This window comes from Carassius auratus, chromosome 16 (assembly GCF_003368295.1).
Source record: "Carassius auratus strain Wakin chromosome 16, ASM336829v1, whole genome shotgun sequence".
NCBI lineage: Eukaryota > Metazoa > Chordata > Actinopteri > Cypriniformes > Cyprinidae > Carassius > Carassius auratus.
In genome coordinates, this window is record NC_039258.1 from 25752151 (window position 1) to 25779074 (window position 26924).

Here is a 26924-nt window from a genome sequence, read left to right on the forward strand (position 1 = left end):
CTGAAAGCCATTATTCTAGTCTTCAGTGTCAATTTTTTTTTACTGATACATATTTATAGTACAAAAAGGTATTTGAGTACCACAGTCCATTATACATGTTTTAACTACAGTATTTTACATCAAATATTTGTATTAATGACTGTGTATTTTACTGGTGTTCCTGACAACCTACACTTATTTGCTTTTGGTTTGATCATCAACTATATCAGTCACTAATAATAAGCCATGTAATAAGCAGGATAACGCATGCAATCAGCTGGTCGTTATCACAAAATATACTCGTTCGGGGTGATTCAAGATTTGAAGTGATTGCCGTCACTGTCAGGCATTGTTATAAAGACCGGCTGACTATACCTGATCCTTTATTTAACGTGCATTAATCCGAGCTCTGTTGGTTCTCAGGGATTACATACAGTTTGTGCTCTTTAGGTGGGGTCATTGCCTGTACACACAGATGTCAGCCTTTCACTGATGAATCACTGGGGAGGGATGTGACGTGATGTTGAAATGATTTAAACTTGTTTGTGTGCATGTGCGTCAGTGTTTTGGACTAGTGTTTTCCTTTGACTTGCTGGCGTATTTCAAAAGCACACATGTAGATCTAGATAAGGCTAAGGCTGTGTATTTACATTAACTCTAGCAAGTGTATTAGGTTTGAGTGGATTAGATTGTGTGTATTGTTTTATAATGCATTAATTAATGGCTCCTAAAGGTCTTTATTAATCTTTTTGACACTGAAATTAGTAAGGTACAAAGGATAGTTCACCCAAAAATTGAAATTCTGTCATCATTTACTCACTCTCATACCGTTCCAAACCTGTATGAGTTGCTTTCTTATGTTGAACGTAAAAGAAGATATTTTGAAGATTGATGGTAATCAAAAGGTTGGTGGTTCCCATTGACTTCCATAGTATTTATTTTCCTAATTTTGTGCCTATAATTATTAAAAAACAATCTGCTTTGCAAAGAAAAACTTGACTTTCAAACAAACGCAAAGTGATTTGCAAATACAAAACTCTCTTTGAGAGAAAATGCAGGGGTACCATATGAAAAAATATATGTACTGTGTTACAACTGTGAGACTCATTTGCCTTTTTATGAGGGCATATGTTGATACTATTGTTCAACATTCAAAACTAGGAATATAATAACAATGTCATGTGTTGTAATACTAAAATGCAAAGTAGACTACTGTAATCAAACTACTTTAAGTTCAGGTGAGCTTTATTGTTATTCGGCTATATAAATGTACTTAAATATAACCTAAACATTAATATCCCTTACAAAAATTAACCATAGTTTTACTAAATAAATACCATGGTATTTCTAGTAAAGCTGCTGTTATAGAAATGGTAACCTGAAAAAAAAAAGATTAACACACCTTTACTATAGGATACCAACTTTAATTTCATAAGGAATATAATAGTTTATCATATTTATGTTTATATATAGCATTGTTTATATACAGGTGCATCTCAATAAATTATAATGTCGTGGAAAAGTTCATTTATTTCAGTAATTCAATTTTTAATTGTGATGATTGTTTATTTGCGAACACTACATTTATTTGATAAATAATATTGGTACAAAATTCACTTCATAGCGATCGCATCAAGGATCAGACAAATATACATGTGCATCTTGAAAAGTAAATGTTTTGGAAACTGCTATGCCGTGTTTTTGTGAAAATAATATCAAAGGTGCCTTTTAGCCCCATTGTACCCTACATTTATGTAAATGTGTTGCATGAGTATTATCACTTGCAATTCAAGTGTGGTAATGCTTGCAATTTTTTCTGAAGATTTTTTTTTTTTTTTTGCTTATTCATTCAGTTTTTCCTCATTGTTTTGAGTGTTTTTGGTAGAGAAGTGATTATTGCAGAAAATATTAACCAACATTTTTTTGTTTGCTAATCTGAATAAATCCATTTAAAGTTTTCCTTTTGTTGTTTTCCCTAGTCAGATTTTGCATTTCAAGCACATCTTTTACAATGTAAAAGCACACAAACAGGTTTTTGTGCAAAACGGGCAGAATGATTGAATTTAGAATCAGGCTTTAATGGATAAAAATGTTAAAAAGGAGCATGAAACCTTCACCCCTTTTCCCACTATAGCAGCATTCACTTTCATTTGTCCATGTCTTTTTCTTCTGTTTGATTGGTTTATGTGGAGCAGGTCAGAGGAATGTATCACTACATGAAAAGGAAGTGTGTTTCTATAGTGGCTTCCTAAAGCAGCCAAAGTTTCCTAGAGAAAGGAAAAGCAGCCCATTGTTTTCAGCAGTTGTTTCCATTGGCCTATGAAAAGGATGTGGAGGGGGTTATCTCTGTGTGTTGATTGGTTCTTTTCCTTAAGTTCTCTTTGAGGGTTTTTGTGTAAACAGCCAAGGCAACACAAAGAAAATTTTGAAACGTCAACATTAGGGTGCATTTATATAATTAAAGAAGATCACACGTAATACAATTACTCATTTTTATTTTACATAAATTGTAACCTCAATAAATGTTTTGCCTAAACTAAAGGTTTTTAGTTTGTGTAAATTATTAATTGCTTCACAATTTCTTCTGTATTTTAGAGTGGTTAATCCTGAAGGGGAAGGCCTATGTTTTCCACATTGCAAACATCATAGAACCCTATTAGTGGCTTTGTCATGCTGACATTATTCTTTGTTCCTACAGAAGTGGCTCTGAAGGTTCACCTGAGTGACGCTAGCACTCATCAGCCCCTCACTGGTGTCACTGTGGAGATCTTCACTAACCACACTTCTGTTGCCTCTGACATCTCTGCTGCCGATGGCAATGCCTACATCAGGTTCCCTTATCGCCTTGGCGACCTTCTTGTAGTGACAGCAACCAAGCGTGGCTATGTACCAAACTCCATTCCATGGCGGCCAAACAGGCTTCCCGGTAATGACCTCATATTGGATAAATCATTTGACATGCTCATTAGCTCTGTTTTACATTTGAGATTACCTTTCCTGTCATCTAACCCTCAAAGTTGGTTTTAAAAACTAGGAAATATGTAATGACACAGTGATGTGTCTCAAAATCAGGTTGCATTTTTTTATGCTGTACTTTAAATGCTGCAATTCCTGAATTCCCTAGTAGCATTTAGCATCAAATGTTTTTATTTTATTTTTATTTAAACAGTAAAAACATGGATGTTTGTCTCCCTTTTTTTCTGTTTGAATAAACCGAGTCAGTAAATGTCGAAAAGAATTTTCACTGTGAAAGTGTTTCTTTGCTTTGATGATTGTATTAATGGGATGGATTACCTTCTTTTACCCCTTTGATGACTGACGCATCCTTTGGGTCAATTTATTGAGGATCTGGGTCAGGAAATGAAAACTAGAGTAGTAGCAAACACGAGAATGTGCCTAAATACCTAAACACAGCCCAATCGCGCAGATGTTTCAGGGCACTGAGATGGTTTACTAACACTTTGTGGAGTGAACAGAAGATCATACTCATTCTCCCTGTGTAGATTAATAGTAATAATAAGCCAAGCATCTTTAGAGGAGACATTTTGAGATGTTATGGACATTATTCTGAGCTCGCAGGCATAGTGACTCATCTTCCTAATCCTCAGTTTGTTTGTGTGTGTGCGTATGTGTTTGTGTGTTTTCAAGTCTTCTCATCTCTCAGTCTGGATCTGCTTCCTGAGAGGGCTGCTACTCTGATGGTGTATGATGACGTGGTGCAGATTGTCTCTGGGTATCAAGGTAAGAGTTACGTGTTTGTGTGCTGAACAGGTTTTCTTGCTGCCTTTCATTCTGTAAGCCTTAACATTGTGAACCTGACTCCATTACGTTTATTTATTTATTGTTATGGCTTGTACACTTTTAGAGTTGCTCCTTCATGTGTTAAATGGTTACAAAAATGTTTCATATTTAATACTTTGTGTTTAATGGTATTTTAATAAAGTGTTAAATTTTTTTATTTTATTCATCTTTATACTCCGTAAAAGACATGGGTTAAAAGTATTCATAATTTTATGTGCTGAACTCTGTAATGAACCTTTAATAGTGATGCACTTTTGTTGTTCGCACATGACAACACACATACACACTGCTTCACTAGGGAATGAAAAGAGTGTGTTAATGAACTACCTGTGATGGAGGAGAAATGTGGAGGGGAGAGTGAGGGTGTGTCTGAAGTCAATGGTCCGACAAATCCCTACTGTTGTGTGTGTGTGTGTGTGTGTGTGTGTGTGTGTGTGTGTGTGTGTTAGTGTTTTCTGCTATGTAAACACTAAACAATAATCAATATTTAATATTTTGTCTTGAAGGGAGAAAAAAAGTTATTGATAAGAGTTTTAACTAAACTAAGTGGGATTTATATATAATACAAGAAAATAAATGTTAATGTAATAAAAATCTGAGGTCATTAAAACTTCTTAATTCAATATATCTATATTAATTCAAAATGACTGGTAACCGTTTAAAAAAAAAAAAAAAAAACTTTTGCAATTAAAAAAATCTGTTTCAATAAATTAAATCATGTTCTTTTGAACTTTCCATTTGTCAACTGATCCTGAAAAAAAAATCATAGTTTTGACAAAAACATTAATCGGCAAAACTTTTTTATTATTTTAAGTATTGTTATTATTAATTATGCATTTAAAATAAGAAATGTTTCTTGAGTACTAAATCAGCATTAGAATGATTTCTAAAGGATCATGGGATACGTAATACTGCAGTAAAACTTGGAGTAATTTTTATAACACAAAGGAGAAGGACACAGCAGGATTGTCAGTCAAGGATAAAAGCTAAAAAATAATAACATTTTCTTTAAGGGACCATATTTCCCCTTTTAAATTTATTTACAGAGGCATATATTCACAAATTATCTAACCTTATTAAATATATGCATAATTGCCTACAGTTCATTGGTAAAATAGAGCAACAGTTGCTGACAATATTTTCTTATGAAGTCAGATTATATTAACTTGAACATGACTTTATTTATTGATTTTACCATTGTTTAAAGTATAATACCGTGATCTTAAAAGGAGGACAAATAAGCATCTGGCTCAAGTTTGCGCTGGTAGACAGGCATTATATTTCAAAACCGAAATGTCTGACCCAAAACAAGACAAATGGCCACCTATCACAAGAAATAAAAATACTGAGGAAAATAATTAAAATTCCCATTTAATTGTTTGGGCAACGGTCTCATGTGGTAAGGTTAATGAGAATCATTCTGTTCTGTTGTCCACATGACTCATGAGACTTCATGCTAATTAAAGCTTTCTGTGTGAGTGTGATTCAAAACGAAAATAAGAGGCTACACACACACACAAACAAACACAAGAATGAGAAGAATTTACTTCAAACCAATCTTTCTGGATCACATCAACACCACCATTTGACAGTGTTACAACAGAAAAACAGATAACAACATACCTTTATCAGAAGCCATGGATCAACAAGGAGGTGCGAATTCTGCTGAAAGCCCGCAACACTGCTTTCAGGTCAGATGACGCTCAGGCCTACAGTAAATCCAGGGCTAACCTGAAAAGGGGTATCAAAAAGGCCAAGTACTGCTACAAGCTGAAGGTAGAGGAACACTTTTCCAACTCTTACCCCCGACACATGTGGAAGGGCATCCAGATCATCAGTGACTACAAGCCAAGCAACTCCACTCCAATGGTCACGGACGTCTCCTTCCTTAACGAGCTAAATTACTTTTATGCTCGCTTCAACAGCGACAGCAAGGAGACGGCAACCAAAATTACTCACTCAGCAGACCACCAACCTCTCAACTCACCTCCACAGATGTCCACACTGCATTGAGCTGGATCAACGCACGCAAGGCTGCTGGCCCGCATGGCATTCCTGTGCGTGTGCTTGGGGCAAGTGCATAGCAGCTTTCAGGGGTCTTCACAGACATTTTCAACCTGTCCCCCACCCAAGCAATTCTGCCAACATGTTTTAAGTCCACATCCATTGTGCCAGTACCGAAACACTCCTCCCCAAAGTGCCTGAATGACTAACCCCCGTAGCACTCACACCCATCATTATGAAGTGCTACAAGCAACTGGTCCTAGCACACCTCAAAGACTGCTTCCCACCCACACCAATTTGCCTATCACAGAAATACGAACACAGAGGATTCAGTATGCACAGTGCTGCACTCTGTACTCACACACTTGGACTATAAAAACACGTATGTTAGGATGTTGTTTTTTGACTTCAGTTCAGCATTTAACACCGTCATTCCCTCCAAGCTGACCACAAAACTTGGAGACCTGGACATTAACACCTCCCTCTGCAACTGGATTATGGACTTTCTGACCAACAGGCCTCAGCATGTTCGGTCATGCCACGCCCACTCCACCACCATCACACTTAACACTGGCGTACCACAGGGCTGTGTACTGAGCCAATTCTTTTACTCTATTTACACCCACAACTGCAAGCCTGTGGATGGATCCAACTCCATCATTAAGTTTGCAGAAGACACCACGGTGATTGGCCTCATCACAGACAACGACGACACTGCCTACAGGGAAGAGATACAGCACCTGGCCACATGGTGTGCTGAAAATAACCTGCTCCTTAATACCAATAAAACTAAGGAGCTCATTGTGGACTTCAGGAAGAAGAAAGGAAATATGCATGACCCCATCCACATTAATGGGATGGTTGTTGAACGTGTCTCCAGCTTCAAGTTCCTGGGAACCACCATCTCAGAGGACATGTCCTGGGCCACAAACACCTCCAGCCTGGTCAAGAAGGCTCACCAGCACCTCTTCTTCCTCAGGACACTGAAGAAGAACCAGCTGTCTTCAGCCATCCTGGTGAACTTTTACTGGTGTGCGATCGAGAGCATCCTGACCAGTTGCGTCACAGTCTGGTATGGGTACTGCTCCGTGGCTGACCGCAAATCACTGCAGAGGGTGAGGAAAACTGACCAACGCATCACAGGGGGACCACTTCCTGCTCTTGAGGACATCCAGAGGAAACGCTGTCTACGTCCAGCTTGCAGCATTCTCAAGGTCTCCTCTCACCCTGACCATGGACTGTTTAACCTCCTGCCCTCCAGGAGGCACTTCTTACTGCTTATTTCACTTCTGGTTAGATGCTAACTGCATTTCGTTGCCTTGTACCTTACATGTGCAGTGACAATAAAGTTGAATCTAATCTAATCTAATCTTTCACATTCCTTGTTTTGTGTCTCCCTGTTAGTCACATGTGCTCTTTTCTTCCTATCTTACACTGTTTTATTTTGCCCTTCCTCCTAGCAACCTTTTTCCTTTGGTAACCTGTCCCTCAGTGTGTTTGATATTTCAGGAGAAAAGCATGTTTATGGGTCTCAGGGGAACACTAACACTGCACTCTCATTCAGAGCATAGCCTCGAACGCATGGCTGAAACGCACACAAACACACACACGTGCCACAGGTCTGCTGTTGTGATCCTCCACTTGGGGATGTTTATATCACACTTTCACCTGTCTCTCAGAGGTCCCGTCTCTGTCCACCAAAGCATTTTCAGATCAAACAACTCTCATATTCATCAGGTGTGTGTGATGTGCATAAAAAGCTCTTTTAGTGTAGCTAAAAAAATAATAAAACGTCTAAGTGAGACCGAAAGCAATGATTATTTTAATGTTTATTATTTTCATGAATAAATGGCTGATAAAGAAATACATTTAAAAAATCTATTGTTTTAAATGTAAATTTAGAAATCATAATATTATGTCATATTAATCATCAATTACATCCATACATATTACATACAGTATGTGTGTATATGTTATTAATATTATTATGTTCAGTGTGAAATATGAATATTCATTTAGAAATTTGCAGAAGATTAAATTTAAAGCTGTTATAAAATTATTGCCATTTTAAAAAAATCTACTGTGAGTGTTACATGGCAAAGGTAAACCAAATGTGATCATGTAAATATCAATTCACTTCAAGTTTATTTGTATAGCGCTTTTTATGATACAAATCATTGCAAATCACCTTTACAGAAAATTAAGTTTCTACAATATTTAGTAGTAGCTTATAAGCGGTGACTTTCAGTTTATGTGCATATATTTTCAGAAAAATTAATACAAGACGTAGTCAGCCAGACGATGAACACTATTAACAGCAATTATTGTGATTGCATAGTAAGTAGCAATATTTGTTTGTTCTGTATGTTGTTTCATGGTTAGCATCATCTGAGGTACTCTGAGGGGTTGGCATCATCTCTTCTCAGGTGTTCTGGATCCAGACTGGAGCTTGTGTAAATCCAAGGCAAAACAGAGAAACAAATAGAGACATAATTAGCAAGGCCGCTGTTCCAACAAAGTCAAATGAATTAGTTTAACCCAAGCTAAAGAATAATAATGCACATTTGATCGAATACAACTGCAGTCACAAATTATGAGATTCATTATTCGAATGCTTGGCGAAAGATATGTTTTTAATCTAGATTTAAACAGAGAGAGAGTGTGTCTGAACCACAAACATTATCAGGAAGGCTATTCCAAAGTTTGGGAGCCAAATCCGAAAAAACTCTACCTCCTTGAGTGGACTTGGAATTACCAAAAGTCCAGCGTTTTGTGACCTTAGGGAGCATGATGGATTGTAGCGTGGTATAAGGCTAGTTAGGTATGCAGGAGCTAAACCATTTAGGGCTTTATAGGTAAGTAATAATAATTTGTAACTGATACAGAACTTAATAGATAACCTAACCTGTGCAGAGACTGTAAAATTTGGGTAATATGATCATATATTCCTGACCTGGTAAGGACTCTAGCCACTGCATTTTGGACTACCTGTAGCTCGTTTATTGAAGATGCAGGACAACCACCTAGAAGTACATTACAATAGTCTATTATAGAGATCATTAATGAATGAACTAGCTTTTCTGCATCAGAAACAGGTAACATATTTCCTAGCTTGGCAATGTTTCTAAGATGGAAGAATGCTGTTTTTGTAACGTGGGAAATATGTTTGTTTTTTTCAAAAAGACAAGTTGCTGTCTAATATAACACCCAGATTTTTGACTGTAGAGGAAGTAACAGTACATCCATCTAGTTGCAAACTGTAGTCTACTAGATTCTGTGTACAGTTTTTTGGTCCAATAAATAATATCTCTATTAATATTAATAAAAATCTATAATATTATTGGTCATACAATCATTTACATTTTTAACACTCTGTTAGCTTAGATAATTGGGAAGTTTCATCTGGTCTTGTTGAGATATATAGCTGAGTATCATCAGTATAACAGTGGAAACTAATCCCGTTTTTTCGAATAATATTACTAAAGGGGCAACATGTATATTGAAAATAGAAGGGGACCTAGGACGGATCATTGTGGCACTCCATATTTTACTGGTGATAAATGAGATGACTCCCCATTTAAATAAACAAAATGGTAGCGATCAGACAGGTAGTATCTAAACTATCTTAGAGCCTGCCCTTGAATATCTGTATAGTTTGATAATCGATCTATGAGTATGTCATGATCTATGGTGTCGAACACAGCACTAAGATCAAGTAAAACTAGCAATGAGATGTAGCCTTGATCTGACGCAAGAAGCAAGTCATTTGTAATTTTAACAAGTGCACTTTCTGTGCTATGGTGGGCCCTATGGTGGGAAATTCTATATACAGATCATTCTTTTGCAGGAAGGAGCTCAGTTGAGCAGACAGTTTTTTTCTAAAGTTTTAGACATAAATGGAAGATTTGAAATGATCCTATAATTTGCCAGTTCATTACTAAAGTCATTACTATTAAACATTTGTTGGAATATTAGAATCAGGTGGCATCTGGTTCTTTGTTAATTTAGCCACTGTGCTAAATAAAAACCTTGTATTATTTTGGTTATTTTCAATGAGTTTGTGGATATACTCTGCCTTGGCAGTATTTAGGGCCTGTTTATAGCTGGACATACTGTTTTTCCACACAATTCTAAAAACTTCCAAGTTAGTTTTTCTCCATTTCTTCAGTAAAATATCAGTATTGGCTGTTATTGTAAAAATGTTTGAAAATATGATATCTGCTAGCAACCAATATTTTTTAGTGAAAAAATACTTTTTTCAGAAAGGATGTATTACATTGTGATAGTAAAAACATATATTATATTTCATGTATTACGTTACATTACATTTCTTAAAACATAGATCATGATTCTATTTAAAAAAAACTTTTATAACTTACTGTTCATCAAAGATTCCTGGAAAAAATGTATCACCATTTCCACAAAAATATTAAGCAGCACAACTTTTAAACTTGGTTAATGATGAGAAATGTTTCTTAAAGGTGGGGCAAGTGATTTCTATTAGCCAATGTTGATATTTCAAATCACCAAAACAAACACTGCCCTACCCCAAAAAGGTCTCGCCCCTATTTTGATAACTCCACCCCACACATATGTTCTCAAGCCAGGCAACGATTTTGGCTGAATCTGCTGTGCCAGCCGGACGAGGTTATGATGTCTAGGTTGAAACAAAGCAACCTCAGCATCTGATCGCAGGCCTTCCCGCTCCCTGAGTTCTCTCCAGTGCTGGAATGCTGATCCAAATTATACCATTGTATAATTTTGTTCCGCAGACGTTTTCATCTTTTGTTTTTTTTATTTGCCATCTCTATCTTTCTGTAGTCCCTCTCTCATCCCCATCGAGTAGACATGCCCCTTACTGCTGATTGGCTACAAGTTTGTTTTGGTACACAGCCCGACTTCGTTTTTTAAAGCGTTTTTGAAAAAATACATACTGTACCTTTAAACACCTGTGATTTCGGGTTTTCCATCACAGCAATAAATTATATTTTACAATATTTCAAAAAGACATCTATTTTAAACCAGTACCCCAGTACTGAAGTTACACAAATTCACGTTTAAAACCGGCAATGAATCGCCTGAGATTTTGAATGCGATTTTGTATAGCTTATCAGTGAACTACGGCTCTGTGTAGTAAATGCTGCTCCATCTGAGCTTAAGTGCTCCATTTAAAAGGAGAGAGAGATGAAAGAATGGAGTTGCATATATTATGTCATGGATATCAGATCATTAACCTAATGTATGCTCATTTCTGCCTTCTTATTTTGGTGTGTGTGTGTGTGCATTTACATCTGTAGGTTCAAAGATGCAACCATGGGTGCAGTTCCAGAGAAGAGCATTGAATCTTCCTTCTAATGCAAGCTACACCAACCTGACTGCCTTCCTCACAGTGAGCAGTTCAACACAAGACACGCAGTACTTCCCCTACCTGCAGGGGCTTCATCCAAACTACACAGGTAACACATTAGAGAGCTAGGAAGACTAGGGTTGGCATGATATCCAATTTTAGTAGTCAGTACCAGTGAAAATCAATATTAATTGAATATTGCCAAAAAAAATTATGTATTTAATTTGTATTAAATATTTCAATACATTTAATTTTTAATGAGAATGAAAAAGTGTAAAAGTAATTTTTACTCTGAAATGATCAGTACTGCTTTTAGAATAACAGCTTTTTAAAAGAATGTTGTTCAGCTCTGAATAATTAATTGTTAAACCATTACAGAACAAGTTTTGTCATCCATAATGATGATTTATGCTGCAAACGTGAGTTCACTCTAAAATTAATGAAACATATTTTCTACTGTGGTCGTGATTATAATGGATGGCTTATGTCTTTCTGGTAGTATTTTAGATGACTCATCAATATTTAATATAGGTCATCTAGTAACATCAAGGGTGGATCCAACAAAGTATTAAAATGTGTTTCTTGTACAGAAGTGGAAAAATATCTTTAAAGTCAAACACTAAAATGTAAAAATTACAAATGATTTACTTCTTTTGGCAAAGATGCATTAAAATGATCAAAATTAACAGTAAAGATAATGTTACAAAATATTTCCATTAAAAAAAAAATCCTGAAAAAAAAAATTATTGCACTTTTTTACAAAAATGTTAAGTAGCACAACTGTTTTCAACAATGAATATAATATAATATAATAAACATATTAGAATGATTTCTAAAGGATATGAAGACAAATGAAGACTGGAGAAATGATGCTGAAAATTCAGCTTTGCCATCACATGCATAAATTACATTTTAAAATACATTAGAGTAGAAAACGATTATTTACGATTGCAATGGTATTTCACAGTGTTACTGTTTTGCTGTATTTTAATTTAAAAAACTGCAGTCTTGGTGAGCATTAGAGGGACTTATTTTTAAAAACATAATTTCTTACTGCCTTACCTTTAGTGTCTATACTATATTCTTTATTTCTGTCTTTTTTTCTCACCGTTTATATCTTTTATGCATACTCTTCCTCTGATAGGCGTTGATCGAAAGTTCGAGTTGACTCCTATAGCTGCTATCAGTGTCCATCTTTTGGGAAGCGATGGGGAGGAGTTTCATGTTAGTGACCCAATCAGTGTGAGCATTCCTCTTCCTGCAAACAGTGGCTTGAAAGAAAATGATCACATCCCCGCCTGGAGGTTTGACCCCAAACTGGGTGAGTTTAGAAACACATTTTCATCTTATAGTAGATATTAAAGCATTCCTGTTTACAGCCTCTGTGAACATAAATCACATGAACTGTTACAAACAAATCACAAATAAAGGGTTATGCAATTAATTGTTACACCAGAGGTGCTAAAGGTGTTTCCTGCCCGAGGCGAGTTTACTCTGTGTTTGTATGTGAGGTTGTGATTCCTTCAAAGCCTTTAGATTTCCTGTCTTCCTGGTTTCTGAGGCGAATAAGTTCAAAGGAAGTGTTCAAACCTGAGCTCGGTGGAAATGTTATCGGATTGTTTTTGAATCTTTCTAAAGGAATTTTGATGGACCCATTTCCCAACTCTCTCACACACAAAGATCTTTTTTTATGACTAAGTTCATTAAACAAAATGCTTTTAAAGTAGGGTAACCACAAATTTATTTACTAGCTAAAAGTAAAGAGACATCCGGTAAAGTTGCTGCTTTTTGCTTAATTGTTTTTTTTTATACAGATTTCCGTAAAAAAGAGAAATTGTTCAGTAGGCAAATACTCATAATCGAATATTCAAATCATTCTGTACACAATTAACCTGTTCCAAATCAAATCCAAGTCACAAGGGGATTTTTAACAGGATTTTTAACAGATATCATAAATGCATTGCTTTAAAAATGTTACATTTGTAAACATCTATGGAGTTTCTTATTCATCCAGGTTGCTTTGAACTAGTTGTGGATGACAAGCAACATTGTATTTCTCTTATGCTTGATAATCTACAGTTGTTTTTGGCTTTTCTGCTGTTTGGAAGACTCATTTGGTGTATCTTCTGGCTTGTTTTTGGCTTAAAGGGATAGTTTACCAAAAGAAGGAAAATTTGATGTTTATTTGCTTACCTCCAGGGCATCCAAGATGTAGGGGACTTTGTTTCTTCAGTAGAACACAAGCGAAGATTTTTAACTCAAACCGTTGAAGTCTGTCAGTCTTATAATGGAAGTAGGGCTGTCAAAATTGCTCAAAAATGACGTTCGAATATTCCATCTAAAAAATACACGAATATTCGAACTATTCAAACATCTGGTTGCGCATGTTGTCAATGACGCGCATTACGTCAATAACAGGCCAAAATAATACAAAGAGACATAACTACTTGTATAGATATTCTATTTAAGTTTAAACATATATGACAACGTATTACTACCTACACAAAAAAACAAGGAAATCTACTAATGGCCAAGACTGCAGACCTCACGCTCTCTCACTCTCAAGTTCTCTGCGCATAATGGTTTAAATGAACAAACTAATTTTTGTGCAAGCAATTTAAGGTCGCGACTGTTGTCCCAAATATAGGCTTTATTTAGTGATTGAAACAAATATTATTAATATTAATTGAAGTTTTACAGCATATAGAACTGACATTGAATGCTCCGAGCGAGCTGTGCTGTGGTAAACATGGAACTTTTCCTTGACATGAAACGATAAATAATCAAACCTCGGATCCATTACTTGACAGAACTCCCCGAAGCCTGCCCCATCCGCGATACTGATCGGTCTCATGTCCTTACAAATGAACGAAATTATTTTATCCGTTATGGCCTCTTGTCGTGTTGCAGACAAAGAGCTTGCGGCGGGCGATGCAAAGTAAAGTTAAGTGTCAAGAAGTGACTGTTTAGCTGGAGTTCCACACATTATGCCATGCTCATTTGGGTGCACATTTTTGAGATGTGACCTCATGTTGCTACTTTTTTATTTGAATATAAATTTTCACCTTCGAAATGCGTTTTTTTTTTTAGCTATTCGAATACATATTCGAATTTAGAATATTCATTGACAGCCTTAAATGGAAGTGAATGGGAATCACGGCTTTGAGAGTAAAAAAAATACCAAATTAAACCCTGCGGCTCGTGATGATACATTGATTTGTAAAGACACAAAACAATAAGTCTGTGCAAGAAACTGAACCATATTTATGGTTACTTTTTTTTTTCCTCTGATTCACTGCAATGTCTGAACTATCCTGAGCACATTCGCGCCATCATCTTGCTTTACAGCAGATTGCAGACTTATAAGTGCATTACTGCCACCTATCTCTCAAGTGGACAGTTCAGACATAAAAATCACATTTTCATTTTTGGTTGAACTATCCCTTTAAGTGTAAAGTAACACTGGAACATATCTTGATGCTTTCATTGTCTGGAGCGCTTTGTCTCTGTGAGCATGTACAGAATTTGTCCCACCATGATCTGACAGACAAAGGTTTTTAACTCATAAATCTAAACTCTGAATATCCCATAATTTCCCAGTGGTACTATAATCATTGCCGTAATTGCAGCCCAGAGCCAATCTGGTCATTTCTTCATTTCAGACTAAATTGACGCAGGATTCAAAAACAAATGCATTAACTTTTTTGCAATAAATTGTTTGGGTCACATGAGGTGATCTTATGCAATACTAGTCTTTTGAAAACATCCTTTGTTGATTTGAAAATAGTTTTTAATTGTGTACATCTCTAAACTTATCCACATTTCAGTGGACATTTAATGTATTTTTGAGTTTAGACATTTAAAAAATATCATGAAACTAGACATTTAACCTGTATATACATGTCTGTGGCTGTAGAGCTGAGGTTTAAAGCCACATTCAGAGTCCTCTGGCGGGTAACGCTGACTGTTTGACCGCTGGTGTGATTTATGATGCGTTCAACAAATCTGGAGGATTTGCCGCAGAAGCTTGAGACTCAGTCCGGCTCGCTCACGCTCCTGAAGAATCCACTGAAGAATCCAGTGTTGTGTGCGAGAGGCAGGAAGACGGGCAGAGGTGGATCAGAATATGTGCTTACAGGATCTTCAGTGAGTTCTCTGTAAGATGTTTTGAATGTCTATTCAGCCAACCTATAAGCTGAAATTTATTTTCATATTGTTGCCGATAGGCAATAATTGGCTAATATTATAATTAAGATTATTTATAGTATTTTGTCTGATTTGTTTAATGCTAAAAGTGAATTTAGGCATCACAACATTATAATTTAGGATATGAAATTAAGATTGAGATTTGCTGAAATTGATATTTGACAGTGTAATTCAATTATTAGTGATTAATCAAACATTAGACTGAGATGGTTATCTAAATGTAAAAATTGGGAAAATGTGCATGAGTATATATATCTGAATCTACATCAGACCGTGCAGAAGGACAGGAGAGAGACAGATTATGACAAAGACGAAGTGTTAAACAGCGGCCAGTGCTAACTGGATTTCTTCTCTTGGAGTACAGAGATGTAAGCTGTTTTGTTGTCTGCAGTGCATTGTGACACGTGGATAAAGACTAGACTGAAAAGCCCCTGGCATCACTCTGTGTTAAAATTACACTGTTCCTCCCTTTTTTTTATTTTTTTTATAAGAGCACTGCAATGAAAAATTGTCAGACTCTGCAGCATGGTAAACAAAGTCACCTGGTTTGATATTTTTGACCCTGGACCACAAAAACAGTCTTAAGTGTCCACCTAAGTGTCAAATATTTATACATCATCTGAAATAAATAAGCTTTCCATTGATGTAATGGCTTAGTAGGATCTGACAATATTTGCCTGAGAGACAATTATTGGAGAATCTGAGGGTGCAAAAAAAAAATCTAAGTACTGGAAAATGGCCTTTAAAGTTGTCCAAAATATAAGCAATGCATATTACTAATCAAAAATTAAATTTGTATATATTTACAATAGGAAATTTAAAAAATATCTTCATGGGACATATATATTTATTTATTTATTTTTTACTCCCCAAGAATAGAGAAAGAGTAAAATTATGTGTTTATGGGCAGTGTCAAGTTGTTTACTGCCGGACAACATAGAACATAGGTGGGAATTATGCAAATGTGTTAGCTCACGTGTAGCCATCACTTAAGCAGAATTGGAATTACTAACGACTTTAGGCTGTGTAGAGACTCATATTCTTTATTTATCATGCACTTTCGGCTTTACAGTTTTGCTAATCATTTACATTCACATACAGCTTCATTACACGCTGTATGAAAGGCAATTTTAGAAATGGCATAATAGGGGCACTTTAAAAGATAATGTATGCAAATGTAATGCTATATAATGGGTTTCTACTCTGGATATTTTGCGGTTAACTGAATGCAATGGATACTTGATCAAAGGCAATTCATTAGTGTAAATACATTGTGAAATGTCAACTGGCAAAGACACCTTACGTAATGTTGAGAACAAAGCAGTTGAAACAAAACTTTATTTGCTTGGCAGATGGATATATTATAGAGTTATGCATGTGACTGTATTGTATGAATGTGGGAAGATGTCAAGCAATATTTCTTTGCACAAATAGTCACGTGTGGATGGAGATAATTGTGTGCAAACAATGCTGAATCATTCTTTAGCCTCTCTCTTCTGTGTGGGCATATCAGCCTTTGCTTATGTGAACCATGTAGTCACCAGTGCAGTGTGTGATTTCTTGTCTGGCACAGATCAGATCAATAGAAGCTCTGGTGTTCATGGAGAAAAAGCTGAAATATTATAACCTTACAACAACAACATGCTGTATTCCCTCTCATTGGGACTGTCTACTACACTATACAGACATTTTATTGTTCTTCCTTACCTACATTATTTTTTCTTTTCTCTATATTTTCATTATTAATTATTTAGTCCCCCATTACCATTCCCTCAACATACACTCGCACCAGGTGGAAACAAATGACCCCATCCTCAAATGTGTCCCATTTACATATCAGCTTGGTAAATTCAACATCTGCATTAATTTCACATGGTAAATTTAATTAAAACTCATGGAAATGGACTTGAATTAGAATCACGAATCCCATTAGAAATGTTCACCTTAATTGGGAATGCATGGCAACCCAGATTCAGATCCTTCTAGAAGCACTTCCTGTGGATTGAGTGGTGTGTGTTGGCATGGATTCAATCCCTGTCTGACCCAGTAAACAATTGGCAAAGCATCCAGACAGAATAATGCTGTAGAAAGTTTAATGAATGCACTGTAAGTGTTCATTAGAGAAAGTTGATAGGATGTTCATTGTTCATACAGTGTGAGTGTTTTTAGTGTTATCTGCACTGCCTGGTCTCAACGCTCGATTTGTCATTGTATTTTGTTGTACTGAAGTTGTGATTTTGCTGACTATCCATAATGTAAATTTTACAGTTTAAGAAAATATAATGTGAATACCATATCATTTAAATTTTGTTATATTTAAAGTATTACATTTTTTGTTTATATAAAAAATAATTAAAATATAATGCATACAAATGTGTTTTGTATTTGTTTTTACACACACACACAAAAAAAAAACATGAATTGAAATGTTTTATGTGTGTGTCTGTGCAGGGGCCTGGTTGAAGAGCAGTCTGGGATACGTCCAGAGGGAGGGGAAACAGTTAACTTACACATACATTGCCCCTCAGCTTGGCTATTGGGTCGCAGCCATGTCTCCCATAAACACAGGTAACACTGATCCATTTCTGGGCATTTCTCAATTTTGTTTAGATGACTCTGCATTCTTTGACCTTTTTTTGGGCCATTAATGGAGAGAGGAGCCTGATGGGCAGACATACAAGTGCTTTGTGGCAGAATGAGTTACTGACTTCTGTAGTTGTTTGCACATTCACTGTGCTATATATATCCTGGAGCTGAGAGAATAATGTCATTATGTTGGGGATTTTAGTCTGACATAAAAATGATGTTTATGTGAAATCACTCCCTTTGAAAAGTGTTATTGATGGATGCTGTGGAGGTCAGGAGGACAGATAAAATCACAACAAATATGTATTTTTCGCTGTAGGTCCAGTTGTGGCGAAGGACATTAGCACTTATCACACTGTCTTCCTGCTGGCCATTCTAGGAGGCATGGCACTTATACTGCTCTTCCTGTTCTGTCTGCTGCTCTACTATTGCAGGTGTGTCTTATTTTTTTTTTGTCAGAGGACGTACAAATTATCTTAAAAACTGTTTTAATTTACTGTTGACACTGTTACTGTTGTAACATAGTAACTAGGGGTGGGCGATATGACCAATTATTATGTCACTGTCTTTGATATCCATTTCTTTTGATGACATATAGATTTAATAGTTCTTGTCACCAGTGTCAATATCACAAAACAACTCAAGCTCACTGAAGACAAGTAATTTTTGTAAAACGTAAACATTTTGACACAAGTGTATGTATTTAACTCTTCACGGCCTATAAAGCTGCAAAAATAAAAGTTCAATACTCCCACGCTCTATGACCAATGCGTGGCTTTCAGCGCTCAAAAACTCTTTCAGACAGTGCCTGCATGTAGCAAAATGAGTTCTCTTTCGATGCTGATTGCATTTAAATGGCTTAAAATCACTTGTATTTAAACCGCAATGCTTGAAAATGTGTGCCAATGGTAAGTTTTTGAGACCACCTAGCACACAACATAGTGAGCATGTAACCTTGATCGAGACAAGAGTCAAAAATCTCTACCGCTTGAAAAATTTCCACTGGTATATCAGCCAGCCATAATAGTAACATACAGTATGACATAAATGTACAGGATGATGATGCATCATATGATATTTTAAGAGAAATAAATAGTGTTTTGGGAGTTAGTGATCTCTGTGGTCAAAAGCAAAATGTTAGTTTTTCTTTAGTGCTTATGAGATCATGTTTCTGTGCTTTCAGAAGGAAGTGTGCCCGCTTCCGGCCTGCCCACAGGAAGTTTACTCTGTCCTCTGATTTAGATGCTTCTAAACGAGACCAGGCTACTTCCATGTCCCACCTGAACCTCATCAGTGAGACTCACCTAGACCACAATGGGGCAGAACCAGACATGCACACACCTATGCTTAAACCCACCCCCTACGACTCCTCCACCAGTGAACTTGCAGCTTCGCACAGCAAGCTTAATAGCCAAAGATCCAACCACTACAAACACTCAGTAGAGATATTTCCCCTCAAATCGGCTTGTTCAAACAATCCTTCCCAGGGTTATGATTCCCTGGCGGGACGTGGAGAGTACCGGCGGAGCTATACGTCCATTACGACTTCATCCGTCCATCCCCTCCACATGTCCATCTCATCCTCTTCCCCCCATCCATTGCATCACACGACCTCTGCAGGACGACTGTCTTCGGAGAGTAAATCAAGCTTGCGTGAAAACCGTCTCTCTCCTGTTTCAGTCGCATCCACAAGTCCAGCCAGATCCCCAGAGCGGGAGCAAGGAATCGAGCGGCGGCCAGCTGACTACATGTTGTCCCGCTCCGTAGACCATCTGGAGCGCCCCACCCCACTTCCCCGACCTGGAGCCCTGCTCTGCTGCACCTCCGAATTGCAAGTTAACCAAGGGGAAGAAACCTACCGCAAAGCTCGTCCCACCCTCGTCATCCCCGCCCACTACATGCGACTTCCAGGGACACACCCACTGTCAGGCCAAGCGCTGCTTTTGCAGTCAGACGAACAGAGCGAGTTGGAAAGCATTCAGGCGGAACTCAGTGCGTGCCATCATCCCCAAGGCCAAGTCCCGCACCCATGGGGCAAAGGAGAGCAGGAAGGAGGGACGCAAGGGAAGGGAGACGACCGAGGCGGAGGAGTTGAGGAGTGGATGTTGCAAACAGCTGCTCTTTCCGCTGATCTCTCCATCCCCAACTCGCTCAGCCAAGCGGGCCTGGATGTGGTGCAGATGAACGGAGAAGATCAGCTTCTGGCCGAAAAGACTTTGATGGCGCTCCGAGGAGGAAAGCCGCTCCCTCACCCCAGAGCTTGGTTCGTGTCACTGGACGGCCGCTCCAATGCACACATCCGCCATTCCTACATCGACCTGCAGAGGGCAGGATGCAACAGCAGTTGTGTCGGAAGTAACGACGCCAGTCTGGACTCTGGGGTTGACATGAGCGACGTCACACCAGGGCGGCGTGTTCGTGATAAAGTCGGGGGTAAAACCGAAGCTGGGGCTCAGCCTGCTTTGCCCGTGGTTGAATATACACCACTAGTGTTTGTAGAGGACTCGAATGCTAATGCAGAGAGCCGTGGTAGCCCAACACCAGTCTGCAGTCCTGAAGAACATTCTCAAGGGGGTTTTATGCAGGAAAAAGAGAGGGAAGAGGAAGACGAAGGGAGTTTGTCTCCCCCGTCACCTCCACCTGAGCTTCCTTCTCCACCACCTCTCCCTGAGCCTGTGGTTGAAATGGTGGAAGAGACAGGGACAGATAGCGTTGTTTTCAGGACTGAGCAGACTCAAATGCACATGGGCAGTAGCCTGCCAGACAACCTGGTCGTCCCTGATGATGGTGGAGAAGACGAGAACAAGAAGAGTCCATGGCAGAAACGAGAGGAGCGACCACTACTGGCCTTTAACCTAAAATGACAAAACTCAAAGAATAGTTCACCAAAAAAAATTAAAAATATCATCATTTACTCATCCTGTCATTCCATACCTGTTTAAATTTATTCTGTGGGTTGAAGCAGTCTTCATTCTAACAGTTGAAGCATTCTTCAGAATATTATGCTGTCTTGCTGAACATAAAAGATGTCATACAGGTTTGGAATGCCATGAGGGATGAGTAAATGCTGACAGAAGTCATTTTTGGTGAACAGTCCCTTTAAGTGCTTCCCTGTGGACTGTAAGCTGGACTGTTGAATGGAGTTGCCTTATGAGCGCAGGTCTGTGCCTGTGGCAATGAAAGCCAAGAAAGCCATAGCACAAATAAATATTGGAGCAGCTCTGCCTCAAAACTGAATGAGTACAAACAATCTGAAGTTTGCAAGCAAAACAAAAAAATAAAATAAAACACCATTAAATACCAACAATCTAATGCACAAATTTCGCAAGCCATTGTATTGACGGTAATATGTTGTTTAAGCTTTATGAGATGCTGCTGTTTTTGAGCAATATGACATCTAGTGGCAACACTTGAACACTGCAACTGCAACTTCACCACTAAGTGTTTGCCAGCACTTATTTTTTAACATTTTATGAGATGACAAGTGGAATGTCTTCCACATCTTAATGGGTAGAAGAAGAAAAAAAACAGACAAAACCACTATAATGCGATCTACAGTCTAAATAGCACCCATGTTTTATTTTATTGTAATAATGCAATCATGAATAGAATACAGCTGAAGCTTTGTGCAACCAAATAAGTTAACATAATGCACCATTTGTTCTTGTTAATCAGTCATTTTGATGTGTGTCGAGCACAGATTTTCAAATGTGCGTTTCTTTTGGCTTTAGGATTACAGTAGAATTTTTGCCAACATTGCTTCAGGGCAGCAGACCCACCTGTTGAAGAAAAAAACACTATGCATTGCTTTAAACTTAAGGATTTTGTAGCTTGAGATGTCTCATTTTTATTTTAACCACTGTATTTTAAATTGTTGTTTTGTTATGATTTCTTTTGGCTTGAACTTGCCTTAGCATGCGAGTGATGTGGACCGCACATTCAGACGAGGGCTGGATTCAACCGCACTCACTCACATAAACTCAAACAGCCACCAGCTTTTCTCTCCCAAACTGCTGTTTTTTTTTCTTAAGTGCCTTTCTAGCGATCATTTATATTCCTCATTAGATTTATTTTTCCTCTCCACCATTATCAGTTTGTGTCATATGATTTATTGTTTCTCACAATATATTGACTCCAAGTGGCATTACCCCCCTTTAATCTCATTGTTTGTGTAACTGTTTTAATGCTGTATCTGGATATACAGTGGGGTCTAAAAAGTCTGAAACCACACTAAAAATCTAGGATTTAGAATCTATTTGAACCTTTTTAAGGTTTTGACAGAATTGTAACAATAGTTAATGTAAATCGTTAGGATTTGATTTAGGTGACTAATAAAATAAGCAAATTTGTTCTTGCAGCTCAATGTGCTGCTGTCATTAAAGCCAAAAAGCAACTTTTTACCCCACTGCAACTTTACTTAAATTGTTATACCGAAAATATTTGTGATAGGAAAAAAAAAACATATATTTTTTTTATTTAAAATTGTTTTTATTATAAAAATTATTTTCTTGTTTAATAATTCTTACTAGTAGTGTCAGACTTTTGAAACCACCTGTATGTTCATATTTACATTTACATTTAATCATTTAGCAGATGCTTTTATCCAAAGTGATGTTCAGCACATCTTATGATTCTGGTTTATTTTTTTGCCTTGTATGTATGTATGTACATATTCGTTCACCCAGTTGTTTATGCTTGTGTGTTGCTCTGTGTATCTGCTGTAGACATGCTATGCAGTGTGTGTATGTACTGATGTAGGACTGAAAGCGTCGTATTATTTGGAAGCTGTTGAAAGTCTGGCTTGTTGCCAGGGTAACCACTTTGTAAGAAACCTTGTCACTCTGCTCTTCAGCGATCTACTTTGAATGTCTGGGCTGGTTGCTTGTTTTATGATTCAGGCCTATTATCCCAATAAAGCCAAAAAACCTGATCGACACTAATTGAACACTATTTTTTCAACATATCCAATGCTGATGGAATATAATCACATCATAAACGAAATCCATCAGGGTCACTTTATGCTGGGTCAGTTGTGACCGATCTTGGACTGGCTCCACTGAATTATGTTAAAGATGTTATAAAACCTTACAATAACCATTTATGTTATTTAGCATTTCAATGAAATGTAAAGCTTACTGGACTTGTTTATGGTAAAGATGCTTAAACCAAGTGCAACATACGGATATTTATTTTAATCTGCACTTTTAGGGCTATTAATCAACGGTTGATGAAAGGTATATTAATGTTTTACACTTATTCAAGACCATGAGAAGAGTTTTATATTACACCGTACAGAATGAGCTTATTAAAATATATCTGCTTGATACAAACATGGTCTGTTTTCACTAAAAAAGGTCTATCAAAAATATTTTTTTATTTTGCAGAAAGTATTAAAAACAGACCAAGAAGCACACATTTCAGCCCATGCTTTCTTAAGTGCTTATGGGGCAAAAAAGCAACAACATCATTTATATAGGCACAATTGCAAATTGTTGACAGTTGATCTTAATCAATGAGGGATAATTGTCATGCCAACAATTTCCATTTATAAAAAGAAAAGCCTCTCTTTGTGACAATTTTCTATCACGGTTACCACCTCTGCTATAGAGAACCCTCTCAATGCCCAGGAATTTGAAATCGGAAAAAGATTGTTTTGCAGACTCCAAATGACGAAAAACTGGAGGTGTGATCTTGCCTCCTGATAGCACTCATATGCTTAACAATTCTAGTCCGCAATGCACGTTTAACAGTAAAGGGCAAGAACACATAATTATGTATATCACATGTGTTGTTTTATATGTGATCAATTGTTTAATTTTGTAAATTTTACATGTCTACATGATTTGCATTTTAAATAATGACAACAGGCAACACAATCCTTACACTGAAAATGTCCATGGGCATCAGAGAGGGCCCAGGAGTGGGGATGTGAGTATCTACACGCACCAATTCATCCTGTAGATTTGGAGGCCTGGAGTGAACAAAGAGAGGTGGATCAGAAAACAGGCCAAGAAATTTGGCCGAGATACAACTATTTGAAAATCTGGAATCTGAGGGTGTGAAAAACAAAACTACATACTGAGAATATCGCCTTTGAAGCTGCCCAAATGAATTCTTAGCAATGCATAATCAAAAATTAAGTTTTTATATATTTACTGTAGGAAATGTACAAAATACTTTCATGGAACATGATCTTTACTTAATATTCTTATGATTTTTGGAATAAAGAAAAATCTATCATTTTGACCCATACAATGTTTTTTTGTTTTGTTTTTTTTATTGGCTATTACTAAAAATATACCCCAGCTACTTAAGACTGGTTTTGTGGTCATAACTGTGAAAAAGTATTTTAAACTGACTATACTGGCAGTCCACTTTTCAAAGATATGGGATGACCACTCCTTGCGTGTAAGAGAATGATATTTTAACATAATTCATTTCAATTTTACATTTTTATGACAAAAATAGGTATTGGCTTTTCATTAAACTCACAAACCTTGAAATAATGTAATGATTAATTTACTTTACGTTAATAACAACAAATGGAATATATGTTATTTGCATTTTAATATCAATATAATCCAATATCAATATTTAAATCAATGAGATAAATAAGTTAGGTTAAAAATAATCGAAAAAATAAAGTCTCATTATATAGCCTTAAATGTGTAATGTAATAAAACACGTTACTAACTATCGTACATTTTTTTCATGTAATTTGTACTGAATAACGGAAGACAATTTGTAAGTAATCTACCCAGCTTTGTTGATAGGCTATTAAACATTTTGTCAAAAATAAGTCTAATAATACTGACCATTTGTTTCACGCTCACGATCAATTATATAATTCTTCCTACAACTTCTAGTCCAAACAGTGTTAATAAAACATTATTTTTATTTATAATTAAAAATGCATTTAAAAAATACAATCAATTTAGCAAATATTCAAAAATGCATTCAAACGTACACTACATCATGGTGGTCTGTCCTTGTCTCCATTTACACGCTTACGGGCTGTTAGTGGCAATAATCGGTAGACGGTGCTGTTTCCCGTGGTTTTTATTGCGTGGTTTTGTCGTGAGGATTTGCAGCAGATTCATCCATGATGGCGGAGGACAGCGAGTCCGCGGCCAGCCAGCAGAGCCTGGAGCTGGACGACCAGGACACCTGCGGCATCGACGGAGACAACGAGGAGGAAAACGAGCACATGCAGGGGTGAGCACGCGCGGAAGAGCTGCTGTTTGCGCGAGGATTAGCCGCGGCGTCCCCTCGCCGTTTAACTGCTCCAGAGATGTAAACAAACGGTTAGCTTAGCAACCAGGTAACCAGGAGGACAATTGGTGCATTTAAACGAGTCGGCTAATATAATAGCTCGTTAATTGCATCATGGATGTGTACGTTAGTGGTATATATAAACATTTTAAAATAGGCTAGATAAGTGTTGTATATTTACTTTATACAGTGTTTGAATCAAAGTAGTTAGCTGTAGCTAGCTCGATATTAATGTTTAAGGATTTATTTGAGCTCAGAAAATGTATTTACTTGAGCTCTACTATATTTCTAAACACATTTGTTAGTCTGTTTGGTTTCCAAGTTTTAATTTTTCTTCATGGTGAGAGGAAAGTATCCGCGTGGTTTCATTAGTGTCTGAACAATACAAACAGGCTTGATCCTCTTTATGAGCTGACTGAGCAGCATTGCAGTCGAGCATCTTTGTGAGCTCGAGGACTGAGGATGATGATTGTCTGTTGTTGTCAGGCAGACTTGCATCCCTCAGGAAAGCCTTATGAAGTTTGACCAGCTTTCATGAAGAGACTGACATTTGTTTTTATGGGTTTTCCTCTGGCAGTCCCCCTCCAGGCTATTGTTATAACAGGAACCCACTGACACTTTCACCCGTTATGTCTTTGAATCCCATAAACTGCTCATACAGGTCAGTAAGGTCTATCTGGCATTTGAAAGGTGTTGTGGTTTTGTTAAGGAGTCCTGGGGGTGATCTTGGTGCAAAGAAGAAAAAGAAGAAACAGAAGAGAAAGAAGGAGAAACCAAGCTCAGGCGGAACCAAGTCCGACTCTGCCTCTGATTCTCAGGAGATAAAGGTTTCTGCTTTGTATAGTTTTATCAAAATCTTTTGTTTAAAAAAAAAGAGAAGAAAAAGGCTGATTTCCCTCTATTCCTGTCCCAGAACCCTGCCATTCCAATGCAGAAACTGCAGGACATTCAGAGAGCTATGGAGCTCCTGTCCACCTGTCAAGGCCCAGCCAAAAACATAGATGAGGCCACAAAGCACAAGTACCAGTTCTGGGACACTCAACCCGTGCCCAAACTCAGTAAGTCATACGTCACCTCTGCACGTCTTCGATTGCAAATGTACGTAATTTGGAAAATCCTTGGCAAATTAGTAAGAATCCTTACTGACCCTTAAACAATGTTGTATTAAACAAGAAAATCAGAAAATTCAATGTCAGCATCATGAATGAAAGCACAAGCATAAGGTGTCTAGTTACACTACCGTTCAAAAGTTAGGAGTTCATAGGATTTTTTCATGTTATCAGACAAGTCTCTTATACTCACCAAAGCAGCATTTATTTGATTACAAATACAGTTAGTATGTTGTGAAATGTATTTGTAGTTTAAAATAACGTAATAATGTAATTTATATCTGTGATGCTAAAGCAGAATTTCCAGCAGCCATTGGTCCAGTCTTCTGTGTCACATAATCCTTCAGAAATAATTCTACTGAGCAGATTTGGTGCTTATGAAATAGTTGTGCTGCTTAATATTTTTGTGGACACTGGTCAATTCTTTCCGCATTCTGTGATGGATAGAAAGTCCAACAGCATTTTGAAATAGTAATGTTTTATAATATTATAAATGTCTTTACTGTCACTTTTAAATTAATAAGTTTCTGGAGGAGCACGTCAGATACTTCACAATCAAGTAATCAATACCATAGTATAAATATCGCTAACTTACCTCTTTCCATTGACGGTTTATCAGC

General features: G+C 37.1%; 2 protein-coding genes across 3 annotated transcripts in view; both read left to right on the forward strand.

Moving 5' to 3' along the window:
- Positions 1-22853, forward strand: part of LOC113116605 (protein FAM171A1-like) — a 33038-nt gene extending 10185 nt beyond the window's left edge. The window contains exons 2-8 of one of the 2 annotated variants that reach the window (XM_026284839.1): positions 2678-2905; positions 3628-3720; positions 11082-11240; positions 12276-12452; positions 17789-17905; positions 18243-18357; positions 19110-22853. In XM_026284839.1, coding sequence (XP_026140624.1) covers positions 2678-2905; positions 3628-3720; positions 11082-11240; positions 12276-12452; positions 17789-17905; positions 18243-18357; positions 19110-20787 — 2567 coding nt within the window. In that variant the 3' untranslated portion in view covers positions 20788-22853. Of the gene's footprint in view, positions 1-2677; positions 2906-3627; positions 3721-11081; positions 11241-12275; positions 12453-17788; positions 17906-18242; positions 18358-19106 lie in introns of both variants that reach the window. The other variant, XM_026284838.1, reaches the window with a different exon arrangement.
- Positions 22854-25025: 2172 nt separating this feature from the next.
- nmt2 (N-myristoyltransferase 2) overlaps positions 25026-26924 on the forward strand; it is a 6797-nt gene continuing 4898 nt past the window's right edge. Inside the window, exons 1-3 of the mRNA XM_026284840.1 lie at positions 25026-25138; positions 25905-26022; positions 26109-26253. Coding sequence (XP_026140625.1) covers positions 25026-25138; positions 25905-26022; positions 26109-26253 — 376 coding nt within the window. The remainder of the gene's footprint in view (positions 25139-25904; positions 26023-26108; positions 26254-26924) is intronic.